Source organism: Peromyscus maniculatus, chromosome 1 (genome assembly GCF_049852395.1).
Source record: "Peromyscus maniculatus bairdii isolate BWxNUB_F1_BW_parent chromosome 1, HU_Pman_BW_mat_3.1, whole genome shotgun sequence".
Classification (NCBI taxonomy): Eukaryota; Metazoa; Chordata; class Mammalia; order Rodentia; family Cricetidae; genus Peromyscus; species Peromyscus maniculatus.
In genome coordinates, this window is record NC_134852.1 from 24,104,115 (window position 1) to 24,125,509 (window position 21,395).

At 38.6% G+C, this 21,395-nt stretch overlaps 1 protein-coding gene across 1 annotated transcript; it reads left to right on the top strand.

Annotated features, from left to right (window-relative positions):
• Nucleotides 1–1,307: 1,307 nt before the first annotated feature.
• On the top strand, nt 1,308–20,932 carry LOC102913076 (sulfotransferase 2A1-like). The gene is given in 7 exon segments (XM_015991251.3): nt 1,308–1,544; nt 2,600–2,808; nt 4,487–4,613; nt 9,336–9,430; nt 16,415–16,456; nt 16,458–16,593; nt 20,801–20,932. Coding segments are annotated over 7 exon segments (855 nt in total). The 5' UTR covers nt 1,308–1,411; the 3' UTR covers nt 20,914–20,932.
• The last annotated feature ends 463 nt before the right edge of the window (nt 20,933–21,395 follow it).

The window sequence follows — 21,395 nt, forward strand, 5'->3', positions numbered from 1 at the left end:
AGAATTTGGAGGAATTGAACTGAAATTGACCTGGAACCTCTTATATGACAAGTGGTTTTCATAAAGTGAAAAGCTGCAGAGGGAGAAGAGCAATCACTTGGCTTCTCCAGGTGTGTTATCTGTGAACCACAACAATAACTTGACTGGCAACATATCCATGATGATGCAGTAGTGGAACTTCCATCTTTGGGGTTTCAAGGGTTGACTAATTGAACTTGAGGCACACTCACCAAGTGGGAAGCCATGTCTGGCACTGTACATATAGACAACCACTTTGACCTGGAACCACGTAGATCTAAGAGGTGAACCTGCTACTGAAAGTATCAGAATCCAGTATAGTTTCTATCTGTTTTCTTAATACCTATCTCTTACATACAGATAAATATAATACCCACCCTCATCAAAAAAGCTTCTTTTTGCAACATATGGAGACTATTACAAAGTCCCACAACTGGTCAAAATGCAGAGAATAATTGATTGCAAGGTGACCAACCACAACTGATAATACATCTGCAATGTATTATTCAACCGAAAGGTTGGAAAAAAACACAGAAGAGGCAACAGAAAGGCCCAGCGCCTAAGAATCATAATTGCTGGTACATATATCCTAGACATGACAGGAAAATACACCTATGAATGCTCAATAGTATACTTAGTGAAATGTGCTATTATAATTGCACCTATTGGTATAGAAATAAGGGCAGGGGAAATTCTACATGGTCTTACCTCTAGGTGAGGTCAATGGCTGCTGAAAGAGAATCATGTGCCTCAGTAGGAAAATCCCATATTGGTTTTCCAATCACAAGTGCCCAACTCAGAGTACATTCACATACAAACAGAACGGATTTGACTCAGTAGGTTATATGTCCATGTGATCATATACATATAAATATACATATACATAAACTGAAAAGCAAAGAACAAATCATAAATACGAGAAGGGAATGAGGCACTGGAGGGGGAGAGTGAAGGTGGGAGCCATATAACACAAATAAGGACTTGAGTTTTTAAAAAATAACCACTACTTTAAAAAAAAGACTTTCATGTGGTAACATTTTGTATGATCTTTGTAACTTTTATGCACATTTGAAACCATTCTGAAAGCTGAATTGTATTAGAAAACATTTTAAATTAAACCCCATTTTTATGTCCTAGTACTGGTTATTGAGTTTCTGGTTTGGGGTCATGAATATTGCAGAATGATCTCTGAATGTGCTAACAATTGCTTAACACAACAACCTTTGACTGATTATTACATCATTTCTTCCTGTAAATAGCTAGATTTACAAGGAACTGTGGAGTGTTAATAATTTCTTTGCCTACACTATAAAGATTACCTCTCAACATTTGCCAGAAGCTGAAAAGGTGGCTAAAGCTGTATCCTAACAGCACCCACAAAGAGCTCTTTGCCATGTCAGACTACCTTTGGTTTGAAGGGGTACCTTTCCCTATTATAGAGTATGAAAAAGAAATAATTGAAGAAATTCGCAATAAGTTTGTGATCAGAGATGAAGACACATTCATACTGACTTACCCTAAATCAGGTAATAACTATTAGAGTGCTCTTGAAGTGTATGAGGAAGGATAAGGCTTTGATCCTCATTCATTTGGGTGATGAGTGGCGTGCTCTATATATCTGATGTTTAAAATGTTTTGTGGGCATGGATTGCTGTTTGTGAGTACATTTCACTCAGAGAAAGAACACCAGCCTGGTCTGTGTGGGGAGAGGCTCATCTAGGTCATGCGAGCAATGTCAGTAGATCCTAAGGGAGATTCTGGCATTGTTCTGTCTCTGTGTGGAGGAGAATGGAAGGGAAATAAACAGAAGAAACAGCACCAAGGTAAAAGTCATGGATGTAAGAATATGTGGAGGAGAGGACAATTTCAGGTAGAAGAATTACCATGGATCTTTTCCAAGGAGTGAAAACAGTCTCAAAACTCAAGGAACGAAAAAGAAGCAGCGTGGGCTTTGGGGAGGGTTGTTTTCTGGGTGGCAGAAGCACTGAACACAGGTAAGTTTTAGGTTGCTGACATTGACAGTGAAAGAACATGGAAAAGCCAAGGGCAGTGGAATCCATGAAGAAGATTCATACTATGACCCAGAGAAGAAAGCTAGAGAAATACCCAAGGACAAGTGAACATGTAAACATAAATACAGGTGTGTGTGGAAAATAGACAGAAGGGGATTTATTCACCTAAAGAGAAGCAGTACTCATATACATATTGCAGCATGGATGCATCTCAATTGCTTTGCATTAAAAGAAAGGAGCTAGTCTCAAGGACAGAGTCGACAATTACATCCCTGTGAAGTATCTGGGAAAGTCAAACTCAAAGTACCAGAACATAGAATGATGATGGCCCAGGACTTGAGGGGACTTTCAGTGAATTAATTGAATATAGTCTCAATTTCTTCATGTGAAGCATTGGCAATGTGCTAGATGACTATACTTTGTACTTAGAGCATGTGGACTTTGTGAACTCCACAGGTCTGTGTTCCTGGAAACAGCTTCACTGTAAATTGTACAGGTGTACAGTTTTCTACTTGAGGCTTATTAACAAGTACTGTTGAAATGAGTGACCATTACTTTTCCTTCTACAGGAAGTAACTGGCTGATTGAGATTGTCTGCTTGATTCAGACCAAGGGGGATCCCAATTGGATCCAATCTGTGCCTATCTGGGACCGCTCACCCTGGTTGGAGAGTCAAGGGGCATATCCACTATTAATCAATAAGGAAGGACCACGCCTCATCAGCTCCCACCTTCCCTTCCATCTTTTCCCCAAGTCTTTCTTCAGTTCCAAGGCCAAGGTCAGTGTCCAGTGGTTGAGAAATCTTTGACCAAATGTTCTTTGAACTTCATCTACCTTGATGGGCCCTGGAGCTACTGATGAAATGCACTCAGATTGTGTAGGTTGTGGGTGGGAACATGAGATTCTCATGCACTAAGTGATGCAGATGTGTCTCTTTCTCAGCCTACATCAGAGTACCAGAATGTGAAGTACCACAAGGTGATCCTGGGCAGATATATGAAAGAATGTGAAATATCAACTAGAGCATTCAGGAACTACACATACAGGTCAAGCAGAGGGCAAACTCTAGTGTACAGTGGACATTACTGTTTTGCCATCATCAAAGTCAATTTGCTAATTGTGATTCTACATATATTTATGGATATATGTATCCCATGAGCAGTGTGTGAATCACCCCAGGCAGGGTTGCTCATAGTAGAAGCAGCCTGACCAGGCATCAGTGCTCTAATTATTTTTCAGCAGTCATGGCTCAGTTGTACCCACTGTGTGTTGTTGTACCTAGCTTTCCATTGAGATCAGTAGCCACAGGAATCCCCCACACCACTGATAGAGGATTTCCAGAGGGGAACAGAGATATGCAGGTTCTGACCTATCATAGCTTCTAGTTTGTAAAAAAGTTTTCAGGAGGTTTCTGCACCATGGAACTTAAAATATTTTATACTTAAAATACAAATACAAGTGTAGAACTATTATCTCTCTTGATAATATCACAATGAAGTTGTGACACTATATATATATATATATATATATGTGTGTGTGTGTGTGTGTGTGTGTGTGTGTGTGTGTGTGTGTGTGTGTGTGTGTGTGTATTATGTGGATTTGGCAAAATCTTGGCTGGAGAAATTGAAGTCTAAAAAGTTGAATTCTAGAATAATGTTGCACAGAGCATTGGTACAAAATATGATTTCCTTTTACTAAAATTATCATCTATTTTTAATTAGTTTCTTGTATTGTTTGTGATAATAACATAAATACATACATCATCCCCCCTTCTTCCTCTCTCCAAGGTTTACTCCTTTCTCTCAAATTTGCAGTCTTTTTTCATTAGTTGTTTTTACATCTGTATATGTATCTACTTATTTCTCAATATTTAAATACAATCTGCTCAGTCTATAAAATGTAACTTGCATGTATGTTTTCAGGGCTGAGCATTTGTAATTGCATAACCAATTGTTATGCTTTTCCCAGGGAAAGTCTATTTCTCCGACTCTCTGCATTTCTGAGTTCCCTGTAGGTCTTTGTGTTCACTATTGTGCAATGACACATTAGCTTTGAGATCTGCACAATGATTCTCTGAAAGTTACATTTGGTAGTTACGGTTGTGGACAACAATTAGGTTTTATTATAGCAGATATATTTACACAGTACTCTTCTCTGTGTATATAAGATGTTCTTTCACAATGGATGGGTGATTTTTCACACTGTAAGACATTGGTCTTTATAAATATAGGATCAGCCTTGGATTTTTGTTATAGTTGTTTTGTTTTTTAACGTCTTAGTGACATGAGTAATTGTGCAGTTACATGTTTGTAAATGAAATAAATTTATAAAAGAGGATTCTCACTATAGATAATTGCACTTATGTAAAGTTTTGTCCAAATAAAAATAAAGTTTTTAGAAACCTCATGGTTTGGAATGGCTATGTTGACCATCATGTACATGTTTTTCTATTTAAGATAATCTATGTCATCAGAAATCCCAGAGATGTTCTTGTGTCTGGTTATTTTTTCTGGAGTAAGACAAAATTGGTTAAGATTCCAGAGTCACTGACAACTTATTTTGAATGGTTCATCAAAGGAAAAGGTGAGTGTCCTGTTAAATATAGGACTTGGGGGAGGCTTAGAGACATTTTAATGACAAAGTGAGATATAGCTCAGGTTGGTCTTGAATTCTATATAACCAGGGACAATGTTGAAGCTCTGTTCCTCAGGAATCCACTTCTTGAGTTCTAGGACTAAAGGACCTACTACCATGTTTCATCAATTTAATGCTGGCACTCACTCTCAAGATCATGTATTTTATTTAACTTGGGTACATCCCTAGCCTTTAGTATATTCTGTAGTCTTCACTTGGCTACATCTGATCGCTCTGTATTCAACTAATATGTGGTTCCAAGTCTCATCACCATTTTGAACCTAATTGTGAAGTCTTTCTGTTTTCACATGCCACTACACAACAGACACAGACACAGCTTGCCCATAACACACCATCCCAACAAGGTTTGCAGTATCTGCTCTTTCCAGTACTAAGGTAGGTGTAATAATTTGTGGTATTGAATAAGAAATTCCTCAAATAGGTCTGGACATTTAAACACCTGTTTCCCACTTGATGGCACTGTTTCAGAAGTTTCATGAGGCACAACCTTGCAGGAGGTACATCACTGAGTGTGGGCTTTGAGAGGTTCTAAATAATTTTTAATTAAATTAATTCATGTATTCTGTATCCTGACCAGTTTCCCTTCCCTCCTTTCCTCCAATACCCTCTACGCACCACTTTCCCCACCCTACACACCTCAATCTACTCCTCCTCACTTTCTGTTTAGAAAGGGGCAGGCCTCAGCATGGGTGTTAACAAAGCATGGCATATCAAGTTCAGGTAGAGCTAAACTCCTTGCATTTAGGCTGGAAAGGTAAACCACTATGAGGAATAGCTTCCTAAAAGTCAGCCAAAGAAATAGGAATGGGCCCTGCTTTCGTCACTAGGGGTCCCACAAGCAGATCAAGCTACACAAGTGTCACACATAAGTAGAGCCCCTTGGTTGGTTCCATGCAAGCTCCCTAGCTGTGAGTCCAGAGACTGTGAGCTCCTATGAGCCCATGTCATTTGTTTCTGTGGGTACCCTTGTCATGACCTTGAGCCACCTGGCTCATCCAATATTTCCTCTGTCTCTTCAACAGGATTTCCTGAGCTAGCCCCAGTGGGTCTCTATATCTGGTTTCTTCAGTCACTGTAGGAAGGCTCTCTGATGATAATGTGGGTAGTTACCAACTTGATTACAGGAGGTGGTCAGTTCAGACTACCTACCCACTATTGCTAATAGTCTTAGCTTGAGTCATCCTTGTAGATTCATGGGATTTCTCTACTCAGGTTTCTACCTGACCCCAAATGCCCACCATGAAGATGTTTCTTTCATTACTCTCCCACTCCAACCATGCTTCAACCCAATCTATCATGTTCCCATCCCAGTCAAACCAGGAGATCTCTTCTATTTGCCCTTCCCAGGAACAACAGTACATCACCATACACTTTGGGCTCTCCTTGTTACCTAGTCTTTATGGAGCTGTGGATTGTAGCACGGTTATCATCTACTTTACAGCTAATATCCACTCTTGAGTGAGTACATACCATGTCTGTTTTTCTGTGTCTGGGATACCTTACTCAGGATGATTTTTTTTTCTGGTTCCTCCAGTTGCCTTCATTGTGGAAATGTACCACATTTTCTTTGTCCATTGTGTGGCTGAGGAGCGCCTAGGTTGTTTTCATGTTCTGGCTAGTGTGAAAAACCCTGTCATGAACATAGTTAAACAACCGTTCTTATGGAAAGATTGAGCATCCTTTGGGTTTATGCCCAAGAATTAGGTATCACTAGGTCTTGAGGTAGATTGATTCTCAGTTTTCTGAGAAACCTCCATATTGATTTCCATACTGGCTGTACAAGTTTTCACTACAACTAGCAGTGGAGGAGTGTTCCCCTACATCTACATCAAAAGGTTAAGTTCTTAAGTCACTTCCAATTGCTTGCCTCTGCTTCCTGAATGTAGGTGAGGAGATGACATCACAGCTTCCTGCTGCTATAGCCCTGCCTGCCACTTGTTGCCATTGCTTTTTTTCTCTTATCCCTCTAGAATCATAAGCCAAAATTAAGCTCTTTCTGTTTACTTAAATTGCCTTTGTTCAAGATGTTTTACCACAGTGGCAGAAAAATAACAAATGTGCATGTTCCTACCACAAAACTCAGTTGTGGTTTCTCTTAGTCTTTTTTATTGGCTTCCCATACATTATCCTGACTGTTCACTGTTTTGTTAAGACACATCATAACAAATATTGTAAATCCTATTTTCTTTATTGTCACAAAAGTATTTTCATAGGCATGGATTCTTAGCACCTTGCATAGAGTTTAACTTTTATTGAGTTATAATAATTATATATAATAACAAGTTTCATTATGACATTTTCATACATGTGTGCAGGTAATTTTGATCAAATTAATGGCCCACTATTCTCTCTTCTGCTGTTTCCATTTTTGCTGATCTTTTTTCCTCTTCCCAAGTAACTCTGCTTTCTACTTCCATGTCCCTTTTCTTCATGTGTGTGTTTGTGACCCAGTGAGGTTCATTGGGGTTGCTTGCTGGAGCACAGGGAAGCAGTCATTTATTGGAACATGGGTTTCTCACCAGTAACTTCTATACTGAAAAAAATAACTCTCCCTCAATGAGCTACCACTAACTCCCTAAAGACTATGGAAGGAAAGGGATATAATGAGCCCTGTCCCCTAACTACACTTGACTGCTCATAAAGGCACAGGAAAGTGGTGGATACTTGGGAGTACTTTCTCTCCCCTTGATAGAGTATTTTAGGGCCTAGTCTTCTGCAGCTCTTCACAATATTCATGGGATGGATTCAAGTGAATCAATAGTTCAAGACCATTCTTGTCTACCTAACAAGACAGAACCAGGCTTGTTGATATATTCTTTTTAATACCTGCTTCCAAATAAACACTTACCTTTTAAAATGACTTCCAAGACAGAACCACTGTTAATTTCCAGCTACATATATGTCATTAGCTTATTTTTAGTGCACTCCCTAAAATGGTTTGGGCTTTTTTTATTTGTTTTCAGACAGGATCTGTTGTATCCCAGATTGGCCACAAATTCTCTGTGTATTGGAATATGACATTGAACCTCTGGTCTTCTCTTATCTTGATATCCCGAGTTTTAGTATTGCAGGTGTATGCCATATTTGACTTGGCTTTTAGGTTTTCTTTGAATGTGAATAGGTATATGTGTTTACAATAATGTGGCTATAAATGTGTGAAGGTGGCAGTTCTTGTGCCAAAACTTGAATGTGGAAGGCAAGTAACAACATCAGGTGTTGAGCCTTAATTTCTACCCTGTTTGAGACAAAATCTCTTTCTTCTTGTTCATCACTGTGTTTGCCAGCTTAGCTGGTCCCAATCTTCTGGACATTCTCCTGTCTCCACCTTCCATGTCATTGAAGGAGCACTAGGGTAACAAAAAGAAACTGAATTATCATCTTTGAATGGTTCCTGTGGATTCAAACTCAGGTCCTCACACCTGCACGGCAAATGATTTCCTCTGAGTCATCACCTGAACCCAGCTTTCAATCTCTTTAAGTGGCCTAATTCTGTGTTCTATTATGAAGTTTATTTCTCTCTACTACTTCTCTGTAGATCATTTACCCCCAGCTTTCAATCAAATCTTAGATTCTTTGAATTCATGCATCCTACTGGTCTTAACCTTGCTTAACTCTTAGCTTCACTCCTCACTTGATTTAGTTACTTCTTTAGATAATCATAAACAATGCAGATATGCAATGGCAGCTGAGAAATGCAGAGAGAGGGACAATGAGGGAACAAAAGCCTAAGCCAGGAACATTGAAGACACTGTGACTGTTGAGAAAACATCACAATAGCCCTAGGAATGTAAATGAAGTTTTTGGGTGTGTATTAGGGTCCTGTGCTGTTGTTCCCCTGGGGGAATGGGGGCAAGTAGGCACAGAGTTAGTGATATAGCCTCTGGGAGAATGGGAAAAAACAAGCCCAGTTTATTCAGAATGAGGCAAGTTTTACATACCCTCTACCCCAGCCTGGGAGAAGGTCACAGTAATATGCATCTGCTGGTGTGACTTGGCCGCCTCTCATTGGTCCAGGTGATCTCCAGATCATGTATCAGCTGCTTTTGCTAAGGCCCTTAAGCAGACCAGGTTGGCTTTTACAAAGTATCTTTTTTTACTGATTTGGGCCCATTTTTCCCTCAAGCCTGTTAGGGATGAGTCATCCTACAGGGGTGAAGGTGGAATTCTATGCCTGGAAGGTCTCTATTAGTCTGTGTTTAGGACGCCAGGGTATTGAAGAGTCACTATTGAAATGTGGTGGAGGCTTAGAGGTGGATGCCAGAGTGAGGAGATCTCCCTTAGAAAGGATTAAGATAGTTCTTTAGACATGATAGCAATATAAAGTCCAACTGTAGCCATGCCAAAACCTCTCTGGCTTACTGTATTGGTATGATGGCTTTTCCTCAAAACATGCCTCCATCACTAAAGCCCATCAGAAGCATGTCTCCATGAGGCATCAGGGGTAAATCTGTAAGATGATGAGTTTACTAATGAACTTGATTTAATCAGCTCATTATCTGTGTGTATGTGTCCACTGTTACATTGTATATTTTAAACACTAGTTTCATTTTTCTTAGTAAAGCAGTCTGGCATTTGAAGAAAGGAGAAGAATATCAGGAAGACATGACTTTCATTCTTTATAAGTAATGCTTTCTACTTCCATTCTCACAGTGGTATTTGGATCATGGTTTGAGCACACCCGTGCCTGGCTATCCATGAGAAAAAGAGACAACTTCCTGCTATTGAGCTATGAAGACATAAAAAAGGTAATTATCATTCTTACAGCAATCACAGAAGCTCTCACAAACTCACCCAATGTAGCACCCCATATTTCTCAGTATGCCTATGTCAGTTTTAGATTCATAATGAGTCAATAAAAGTGAAATTATGTCCTAGGTCCTTTATTGACACGCACCTGAAATTTTCTCTGCAGTTGCCTTATCCATCACGCACATCTTGACCTCATCAACCCTGGAGTAGGTTGGAGTAGCTCACACTTGTGCTATAGGTTTTGTAATTCTGTCTATGCAACACATTTAATAACAATATAACCCAGTAGTCTGTGGGGGAATAGGAAAAGCACTTTCATTCCACTGTTGTGCCCAAATGTATGTCATCCCCCCTTGATGATGAGAAGAGGGACAAAGTCAGGGAATCCATCTGTGAATCCTGGGAGAGCACAGGAGCTGAAGTCACATGAATTGAGTGATACACACATCTGACCAGGAATGTACAAGATGCACCAGTCAGGGATGATTGTGTCCTGTGCTCTGCAGTACAGGGGGTTCTGCATGGTGGGCTAGAATACACTGGAGATTTCAAAACTCTTAGTAGAGAAGATCTAAAATGTTTCAACATTAAGTAATGGCATATGTCTAAATAGACTGATAGGGCATTTAAGATCTGATCGTTATCAGATCATTCCAGGTTTCATTTCAATGAAATGCCCAACAGACAGTTAGCAATATGTTCAAGTACTATGTATGTGTCTAAAATATCTATTATTTTGAAAATTAAAAATATATCTTGGCAAGGCATCACATGACTCTAAAACTACCATTGGGAGAAAAATAGTCAGAGTCAGGGGTTCTAGGTTATCTTGTTTGTATGGTGGGTTTGAGGTCAACCTTGGCTAAAAGAGACATTGTTCAAAAGATCCTTAATTTAAATAATTTTAAGTTCATTTGTGTATTTAATTTTCATTTAGTTAAAAAAATTCTCCCTCTACTGATGGACACATAATACTGACACCAAGCATATAAGCCCATAAATATTCACATTTGTTCAGCAACTCAAAAGCTTTAGTAGTTTGGAAGCTAACGGTGAAAGATAAACATTCTTTATATATCATAAATAAAAATATCAATCGTAATTTTACTGAACAAGAAAAAACATGTGCACTCTGTCAGAGAAAACACTTACCCATCCTTTGAATAGTTCAAAAAAATTATTTAAGGTGGAAAAGAAGCAGTCTTACAGCCACTGTTGAGATTTCACAAGTAGATTATGGTGATAATGAAGGTTACTGAAAGCTGTAATTTCATTGTTTTCATTTTTTCTCATAATTTTTTATAATTTAAAACAAGTTTTAAATTTAAACATATTTTAATAAAATTCTTTCTGTCCCAAAATTTCTTCCCAAAATTTTCTTCTTCTCCTTACCCACACAACCTTAAATTCCTTCTGAAAAAAAAAAATCCAAAAAAAAAATTCCCCCGAAAGAAAACAAAATAAAACAGTAACCAAAAGAAAAAACACTGAACTGCAACGAAATACAACCAAATAAAGGCACACACATATGCACACCCATAAACACACACACACACACAAACACACACACACACACACACACACACACATACACACACACACAAAAAAAAAAATAAAACTCTGGAGTCCAATACATGTTGGTCAACTACTCCTGTACATGAAGCCTTTCCTGGAGTGGTTGATATATCCAGTGTCATTTCTTTGGAGACAGTGGATTCTCCCTCTGCCAGCAGGTATAAATGACAGTTCCATTGTTATCCTTTAACCTAGTGGCTAGATTTTCATTCATTCATTTTTTTAAAAATATTACAAAATAAAGTACAATCTGATGAAATAATATTATTACCTCAAAATTGGACAAGATAAACCAACAGAATGAAAACAGCACAAGAGAAGGCACAAGCAGAGACCCACATGCTCAAATATCAAGGAAGACCACAAAATCACTCAACTGTAGACCCTAACATATAAGCAGAGGATTGGTGGAGACTGGTGTGTCACTATGCGTGATGCTCCAGTCTGTGGGTCCATATGAGCTTTTCTTATGTTGATGTGGATGGTCATGTTTTCTTAGTGTCCTCCCTCTTCTCTGGCTCTAACCCTCCTTCCTTCTTCTTCTGAAGAGTTGTCTATGCTCCAAAGTGAGAAATTTGGTGGAGATATAACACTTAGAGCTGATTGTTCAAAAGTTTCTCAAATTCTGTGTATGCTCTGTCTGTGGATCTCTATTTTTCTTCCCAACTGCTTTGGAAGAAATCTTCTCTGATGATGGCTATACAAGGCACTAATCTGAGCACAGCAAAATAACAAGGAGTCACTTTGTCATTAATTTTTCAGACCAAGATTATTTGAATTTATCCAATGTCCCCAGGCTATCTAGTCTCTGGTCAACAAAGCAGTGTCAGCTATGTGTTCCATCTCATAGAGTAGTAGGCCTTAAGTAAAATCAAGCATTTCTTGGCTACTCTCCTGAGCTTTGTGGCATCATTGCCTTAGCATATCATGCAGGTAAGGCTATATAATTGGAAGTTTCCTGTCCCAACTACAAGGTTAAAAATAACCAACTCAGAGGCTGAATGTGACCTATAATTTCACAGCTGATAGCTCTGGCTTGTTACTAGATAATTCTTACCTTTAAATTAACCCACTTCTATTCATCAATGTATTGTCAAGTGTCTCGTGGCTTTACATGTCTTCTAAGATGTCTTGCTTCCTGATCAGCTAGCTGGCAGCACTCCTGAATCTGTTCTGCTTCTTCCCATCATTATCAGTTTGGTTTTACTGCCTAACTTCCTGCACAGCTACTGGTCTTTCAGGTCTTTATTAACCAATATGAGTAATACATATTGATAGTGGTTACCGAGAATTTTCCCCCTTTTGTCTAATTAAAAAGAAAGGCTTTCACCTTTATGTAGAAAAGCTATATACAACTAAAACAGTTATTAAATAAGAATTACAGTAATAGTATCTGATCCATTTATATTTGGCAAAATTGGAGAAAATACTAATTATCTATCTCATCTTGATTGTCTAAAGTTTCGTTTTTAATTTACTTTCTATTATAACTAAGGAAAACTGTAATTATAATTATTTAGAGTTCAACTCCATCAAAGACCCCAGAAGGGTGAAAAGTTACCTAATGGCAGAGACATCAGGTTGCCTAGACAGTCACCCAAAGTTTCTCTGTAACACTGGGGCATCTAAGGTGGTCTACTGGCTAAGCATATCTGAAAGACTTTCCTGTTAAGCCGAGGATATTGAAGGACTGTTCTATTTCCTTAGGGGTTATTGGTCTACTTAAAATGTTTATCTGTTCCTGATTTAAATTTTGTATGTGCTACCTATCCAGAAAATTGCCATTTTCTTTCAGGTGGAGTACAGGTTTTTGAAGTATGACCTGATGATTCTCTGGATTTCCTCATTGTCTGTTGTTAGGGCTCCCTTTTCATTTCTGGTTTTGTTAATTTGGACTCTCTCTCTCTGTGTCTCTCTCTGTCTCTGTCTCTGTCTCTGTCTCTCTCTCTCTTTCTCTCTCTCTCTCTCTCCCTTTTAGCTAATTTGACTAAGGGCTTGTCTATCTTGTTGATTTTCTTAAGGAATTAATTCTTTAATTGATGACACTCACATCTGAGGTTCCTGTTTGAATTCCTAAGTTTTTCTTTTGCAGATTTCCTATAGTTTGAGTTTTCTTGATTGATTTCATTTCTACTTTCATGTTTGAATGGTTTATTCATTTCTTTCCACTGTTTGTGTTTTCATAGATTTCTTTATGAAATTTACTCTATTCCTCTATCATTTCCATACATGCCATTTTAGGGTCAATTTCTTCTTCAATAACTATGGTAGAATATCCAGGGCCTGTTCTAGTATAGTTTCTGGGCTCTAGTGAAAACATACTATCGTGGATGTTGTGGACTATGCTTTCAGGTTGGCATCTAGGCATCTAGGATTGCACAAAATTATAATTCTACATGCTGATATCTGGTCTTGCCTTTGTTGGGTCCATGCTTCCTTCCTAATTTTTGTTGCTCTGTCTGGTACTTAGGAGAGTGTAGTGGCTGTGTGTTGTCTGGTAGGAAATTCTTCTGGGATCCTGATAATTGTGGCCAATGGGAGTTCCAGGTAAAATGTTTCCAGATATAGAAAGCTGAAATTTAGGAATGGGAATAGTCTAGGAGGTTGTCCTAGTAATGTCCACAGGAGGGAAGATAGAAACATTTTCCACAGGAGCTGCTTAGTTAGTTACCTGAAAACGAGGCCACTGAGTGAGGTTAGGCCACAGCAGAAGGTTCAATATAAAGCTATGAATGAGACTGAGAAGTAGATTTGGAAAAATGGAGGGAGAGATGAAGATCTGCAGTTTGCCTATTTGCTTTCATGGTTAGAGTGGAGTGTAAGTGCTTAGGGAGTGTCTTCTGGATTTCAGCATTTGCTATGACAAAACAATGAGTATGGAGAATGTCCTTTGGAGCATAAGACTTGTGTTATCCATGTGAAACAATGGCATTTTGTGGAGGGAGACTGTAGCAGATGTTGTACACAGAGCTGGGAAGGAGAATAGGAGCCTGGACTTAAAGGAGCAAGTAGAAATGTGAAGATGTGCATTTAGCCTAACTGCTTCCATGCCCGGTTTGATCTATGGGTTCCCAGGGAATGCATGATGGAGTTGAGGTGTGGAGCAAATCAATGCATTGGTGTTGGGATGTTAGGAGGGGAGATCCACTAGAGATGTGAGTAGCTGAGGCAGGTGTTCTACTACAGGGCTAGAGGAAACCCTGGGGTGGTTGGACTTAAAGGAATGAGGGGGAGGTGAAGATGTGTAGTTACTTTATTTCTTCATGACCAGAATGTTCTTTGGTTTACCAATGATGCTGGGATGGTACAATGAATTACAGAACTGAAGTTAGAAGATCTATGGAATCCATTTTAGGTTGGGGGGGTTGCTACAAATTTTCTGTGGCATAACTGGGCATGAGAATGGGGAATTGGATCTGGAGGAGCACAGTAAAAGGTAAAAATCTGTAGTCAGCCTACATACTTCCCTGGCAAGAGTCAAAAATAATTTTTAATGTAAAATATTAAGGAGCATCAAAAACAGGAAATTGAATTATTCAAAAGGAATTGGATCTCTTAATGGTATCATCCAGGAACACAAAGTTTCTACATAAGTAGCAATATAAAAGACTGTTTTTGTCTTTTGTAAAATCTATTACTTTCTCTTCATAAAATTCAGTATTTCCCAGGAAGCTTCCTTACTAAGATGTCTTTGTTGCATGGTAGTGCAGTTTCCCATAAGTTTTCTGTCCAACCATTCCAAACATTTTTTTCTGTTATTGCCATGGTTGTTTACCTTCCCATGAGATATTAACTAAATCTGTGATAAAATATATAGCCGGGCGGTGGTGGCGCACGCCTTTAATCCCAGCACTCGGGAGGCAGAGCCAGGCGGATCGCTGTGAGTTCAAGGCCAGCCTGGGCTACCAAGTGAGCTCCAGGAAAGGTGCAAAGCTACACAGAGAAACCCTGTCTTGAAAAAACCAAAATATATATATATAAAATAAACGTTTTGAGACAGTGATACCTTTAGGACCCAGTAAAAGTGCCCAGGCCCAAAAAAAAATTGCCCAGGCCAGCGGGATCTTCAGCAGAGTCCATAAAAGGGGGAATGGCAAATGAAAGGGACAAGAGACACAAAGAATTGACAGCAAGACAGTATTCTGATCAAGCTGAAAAATTTTATTTTTCTCAGGTGGGTTTTATAGCAAGCAGACCAGGAAACTTTCTTTGGGAAAAGATCAGGGGACTGTTGAGTTGCCAAGCAACTTAACCAACAACCTAACCACAAAACATTGTTATTTGTGGTTACTGTAGCAGAAAGATAAGGAAATGTTAAGGTATTTTCTAATAACTCAGGACTTGTGCAGGCATGTCAAAAGATTCTGGTTAGTGGCTCAATACTGGACAGCAGAAACTTAACTCAGGCAGGCACTATGGCATGGCTCTTACAATTGTCCTCAGCAGAAAAGGGCTGGAATTCAAAACAAAATCCAAGACTGTGCCTTCTTGTGACTATTTCTTAGTATTAACCCAGGTGTGGTAGTTCACAACTGTAATTCCAGAATGCGGGTATCTGAAGCAGGAAGACTGTGAATGTGATGCCCTTCTGAGTTACAGCATGAGGTAAAACTTGATATGAACTAATATCTCCCACAAGTTCCCCCAAGTAATAATTATTGATATCAGTCTTATGAAAGTTTAAAGCTATTATTCGCATTTACCCATAGCGTGCTGTTTTACATGGTGTAAACTTTAACCTCTCTAAATTCTTTGTGCACATTTTCTTCTTTCCTGTGGATCATTGTCTAGAATTATTTCTATAAGTCTCTTTGAACATCACAGGGCAGGTTGGGTACAGTGGTGCACAGCTTTAATGCCAGCACTTAGGTGGCAAAGGCATGTAGGTGGATCTCTGACCTCTTTGAGCTTGAGCTCAGTCTGGTCTCCAGAGCAACTTCCATCACACCAGACAGGGCTCCATATTGAACACCTCTCAAGAAAAACATCAGTACATCTAGTAAGTGGGTTGTCACACACCTTTGAACACAAGACTGCAAAGTTGGAATCAAGAGGATCAGCTGGAAATGAATTCATCCACTATGAAGTAAGTTTGAGTACAGCATTGGTTATATGGGACCTTGTCTCTAATATCCTCTCCACCTTAGAAGAAATTCCAGCATGTGACTGTTAGGGCTATAGATCAGTCACAATGCAAGCCAACTCAATATAAAAATGCTGTGAAACTCCTACCCTCTAAACATTTCCTGTATCTTTTCTAAACCCCTTTCACTGCTTTCTCATTTCATGTTCCAATTTCTTTCTTTACATCCTCTTTTCATCTTTCATCCATAGTTCCCATCTCTGCAACTGCTCTCTCAGAGCTTTCTCTTGATAACCTTCAGTTTTGTTTCTTCTTCTTTTAGGACACAAAGAGCACCATAAAGAAGATTTGTGACTTCCTAGGAAAAAAAATTAGAGCCAGATGAGCTGGATATGGTCCTCAAGTACAGTTCCTTCCAAGCCATGAAGGAAAATAAAATGTCCAATTTCAGTCTCATTACAGAAGATATGGCTACTCATGGTTTGGACCTCTTGAGAAAAGGTGAAGAAGTTTCTGAGCTTTAAATGATGACAGGACATATGGAGAGCATGTTGTTCCAGTGAGACTCTAGGAAAGAGAGGGAATGGTTCAGAAGTCATTGCTCATCACATCATAGTTTCTCACAGACCTTACAGAAGATTCATTCCATGATGATGATATGGGCTTCAGTAGATCTGAAAAAATTGATTTGTTCTGGGAGAGGATGCTGGGATTGCAGATGGTTGTGTCCAATAACCTCAATGGAAAACAAAAGGGTAGATGTGTTGCAATAAGGCTTAGTAAGGCTCCCTGTATCATAGAAATCTAAGGAAAACACATAGCGCATGAGACCAAATATACTGGCAATGATAATCACAGAAAACACTTCCATTCATGGCTGGAAAAGATGTTGAACACGCCAAAATTGCTGTCCCACACCAGGCTGAGTATAGACCCCATAAAGGCTAAGCAAATTATTCACCAGAGTGACAACTGATGGTATTTACCAACCTAAATTTGGATTGCTTCAGGCTCAGGGCTACTCAGTTTGTTCTGAATGCCTGTCCAGGAATGGGAATACCCATCTTCTCTCTGTCTGTGCTACCTCTCTATGCTGGGAGCAGATTGTGGGTGTGGTTCCATAGCTGTAGAGTTGAGGATCCAGTGTATAAAAAAGAACCACACCTGGAAAGTCACCTTTTCCTATTAGCAGATAATTGGTGAGATGTGACTTGGCATTGAAGAAGGAATGAATCAGATGTCAGGTCTTTGGGAATAAGTAAAGAAAATGGATATAGACTCAGCAAGTGGAGAGTTATTGGTTATGGGTTTAATTTTCTTCTCCCAATAATGTGTATGCTTCAGCCTTAACCTCCAACCCTCCTCCACCCTAGATTTTAATGATCGGGTCATAGAACATGAAGACATCATGAGTATACAGACAGAGAATTAAGTTAAAGTGGTTATAAGATTGCATTTAATTCATTACTCCTGGTGTCCTCACAAGAGGAAGTTTGTGCTCAGATTTGAGCACATATACATGTCACTTCAAGAATATCATTGTCAATACACTATGGACTGAAACCTCTGGAGAATCCACTGCTGTTGACAGATAACCTCAGACTGCTGTGCTCCAGACTCTGTGGAAACAGAGTTGTCTGCACTAGAATTGATGTCCCACATAAGAAGAGAATGTGCCCATTCTTGGATTTCCTGTAATGAATCAGAATTTGGCAGAGGTAAAAAAGTATGGATACATAAAAAGCTTCAATAAAATGCCAAAAGGAATGAAATGTCTTGTTTAATAGGGAAAGGCTATGGAAACTAACAAGTAAAAGTTTGGTTAATAGAGCAGATATAATAGAATAAGGACACAATTCCATGAAGACAACTCTCATTTCCTCCTTTCCATGTAGACCCTTCGAGGATGAGACCACAGTGGGATTTTAGTTAATTTTCTCCAAAATATTGTATTTTTCATGTATCAAATATGGTGATTCTGTCATAAAACTTGATCTTTCACCATAAGTCTTTTGTAATTTATCATAGTGATTATATATGACATCCGTTTCTTCCGCATTTAAAGATAGCATTTACTCTGGGGAATTATTTTTCTTTTACTCACACTCTTTATAAACCATGAGTCCACTGGAAACAAGGTCATTGAAGGAGGAGACCAACATCATTACCTGCCCAGCCATGATTCATGACTTCTTTATAGAGGATGCTGAGAGAGATATCTGGGAAACATTTTTGAAAGAATATGATGCATGAGGATAATGTTGGTCTTTTCAATTCCTATATCATATTGGTTCCTTTTTTAAATCATGAAGGGAAGAGCAGATCAAAGATTAATTCTAAAATGAATTTAATTACTTACCAGTAGATACTTAGTACCCTAAACCATAATGCATGAACAGCTTTGCTAACTGTTAGACTGGTCTTGAGCAGGAAGAATTCTCTAGACCTATTTTCACTGTCCTTTAGTTGCTCTTCTCAGGACCCAAGACAAATACCTTTCTTTTACTTCTGGAGAGCTACTCTAAAGAGCTACTTTTTACCTGGGAGACTCAATCATCTGGCTAGGTGGAATGAATCTGGTATTAAGCTTGAAGCAATAATTATCTACAAACAAGTTTAATCATTATGATTCCATATTTAGATAGTGCAGGAAATACAGATCAGAGAGATGGTCATTCTCAAACATCCACTGGTTGGTTGACAGAACTTTTATAAAGACATTGGCACAATGAAGACATGAAGAAGGAAAGGTCTTCTGACAAACTTCAAAGGGTTTGGACCTCAGTACTTCACAGTGGATGTTTCCTAAATAGAATGCTTGAGCCATAAATCATTTTCCCTGGTGTCCTTAGAAGGCATTAATCTGAGACAAAGAGGGTAGAAGACCTAGAGAGAAGCCCACTATCTGCAGGCCAGTAAAAGCCAGGGAAGGTCTGGACAACAACTTTTTGTGAGACCTGCCTTCTCGAGGACTATGAGGAAGATCCTTTCCAACAAGAGTTAAGCCACAAAGATTTAGTTATCCTGTCCTCAGATACACAAGAGTTTGAGGAGATTTTTAGAAAGAATGAATGAAGAGAAATATGCTTGTAAGGGCCACAGGATTTTGACAGAATTTGACTTACAACTTCATGTGTGTACCTGCAAAGACATGCTTCTGTCATCTGGACTGATTCAAAACAAGTGGGCAGCCATATTGAATTTACTGAGATTCTGTTAGCTCAGCATCCAGTCTGGCTTATCAAGAGCCAGGTGTACTCTGGGAAACAATAGAGAAATGTGTTCTAATAATGAAGATATAAGAAAACTGAGAGTACCAATGGAAACTTACAAGTTAACTTCTTAAAAGTTGACACTCTTATACTAATATCAATTAATGGCCTATTGTTTGAATATGGTGTATCAATAGTTACAACTTAATTCTGAATATGTTACATTTTATTTAGTAATACCACTGGGAATTTAAAGTTAATTTATATGATACATAAGGAATACAATGTATAAGGAAAAACAGATTTCTAAAGTCAGTCTTTTTGGCTTCAAGTCTACATACATCACTATCATGCTGGGTAACATCTCAAGTACCAATTTTTTCTCATCAGCAAAATGGAAACAATGCCAGTATTTTCCTCACTCATTCATGAATGCATTCAAAAATTCCACACTGAGTATATTCTGTGTGTCTGATATGATTTGATGAATGAATCATTTGCCGATGAAAGAAACATTTTGCTTCTTAAATATATTAGATACATATTTCAGGCATCTTTACAAAAAGGAAATTCATCAATGTGTCACTGTTATGAAATAAAATAGAACAAGGATGTGGCCAGCAGAGTTCTACATGGAAGGAAAATAGGAAAAGGTGGTCACATGGGCATAAAATAGGAAACAAAAGAAAAAAGTGACTATATGGAAGACATCAGCAATCTAGAAAAAAATGAACACACAGTTCAATGAAAGCAGGTACACAGTTTGCCATCTCTAATGTCATACCTAAATACATACAGGAATGGAGTGATGAGAACCAAAGTCTGGTAAAAAGATATGCTAAAAAGTTCATGTAGGTTTTCATGCATCACCAGACACCATGCTGATTGAAAACGTCTTGGGATGTTCTCAGTTGGCAGTTATTTGGGTCTCCTGCACCTAATGAAAGCATCAAGATGTTGGCATGCAGCTCACAACAGTGTGCATCTCTAGCTCAAGGGGATCTGATGCCTCAAAGCTCTGCAGGAAGCTGCATTCCTGTGTACCTACACACATATAATTAAACTTAATTTTAAAAGATCTTTTAAAAGTGGCTTGCATGTTTTGCAGAACTTTTACAAGTAACCACTAAAATTTAAAAAGAGGAATTGAAAACTCTTTGGATAATTAAGTTTAGAAACTCTGTAGGATTGGACAGTGTGATGGAAGCAGGTGTAGTGGGAAGCAGGAATAATCTGAACATCTAAAATGGAGAGCTAGTATGAAATCTGTTGGAGTGTGATAAGATAGGAGAAGGGGAGACATTATTGCCAGAGGTAGAAGTCTGATGTATAATTTTTTAAGGTGTAAGATGCGTTCTCCATGAAGTCACTGGTCCTTCCCCTTTATTAACCCTGCGGTCCTTGTCAAATGGATGGTAAGAGCATGTGAAGGAAGGACTGAGAGCAGTATTGAGATCATCATTAACACATCTATGTGTCTACTTCACATTTTCTAGGCACGACTGGGGACTGGAAGAATCACTTTACAGTAGCCCAAGCTGAAGCCTTTGATAAAGTATTCCAGGAGAAAATGGCTGGTTTCCCTCCAGGGCTGTTTCCATGGGAATAAATTCTTGAAACTGAATATATATGGAGATTGGGGTTTATTTTCCTGTTCTTGTATATGTGAATGACTGGATGTTGTCACAGAATAAATCCTGATACTGATTTGGGGTTGGTTTTTTTAGATATTTATTGACAGAAGTATTAGTAGTGGTAATAGTAGTGGAGGTAGTTGTAGTGTGTGTGTGTGTGTGTGTGTGTGTGTGTGTGTATGTGTGTGTGTGTGTATGTATGTATGTATGTATGTATGTATGTTACTATTATTTTTCTATGTAGAGTTACTATGTTACTATATTTCTATGTAGAGTTCTTTCAGAGATCAGAAGAGCACATTGGTTCTCATGGAGCTACAGTCAAATATATCTATAAGTTGCTTACTTTGTGTCTTGGAACTGAACTCAGATCCTCTAAAAGGGCATTACTTTCCTCTTGACCTCAGAATCATCTCTCCAACTCTGAATCTTGAAGTCTTGAGTCATCAAATATTTG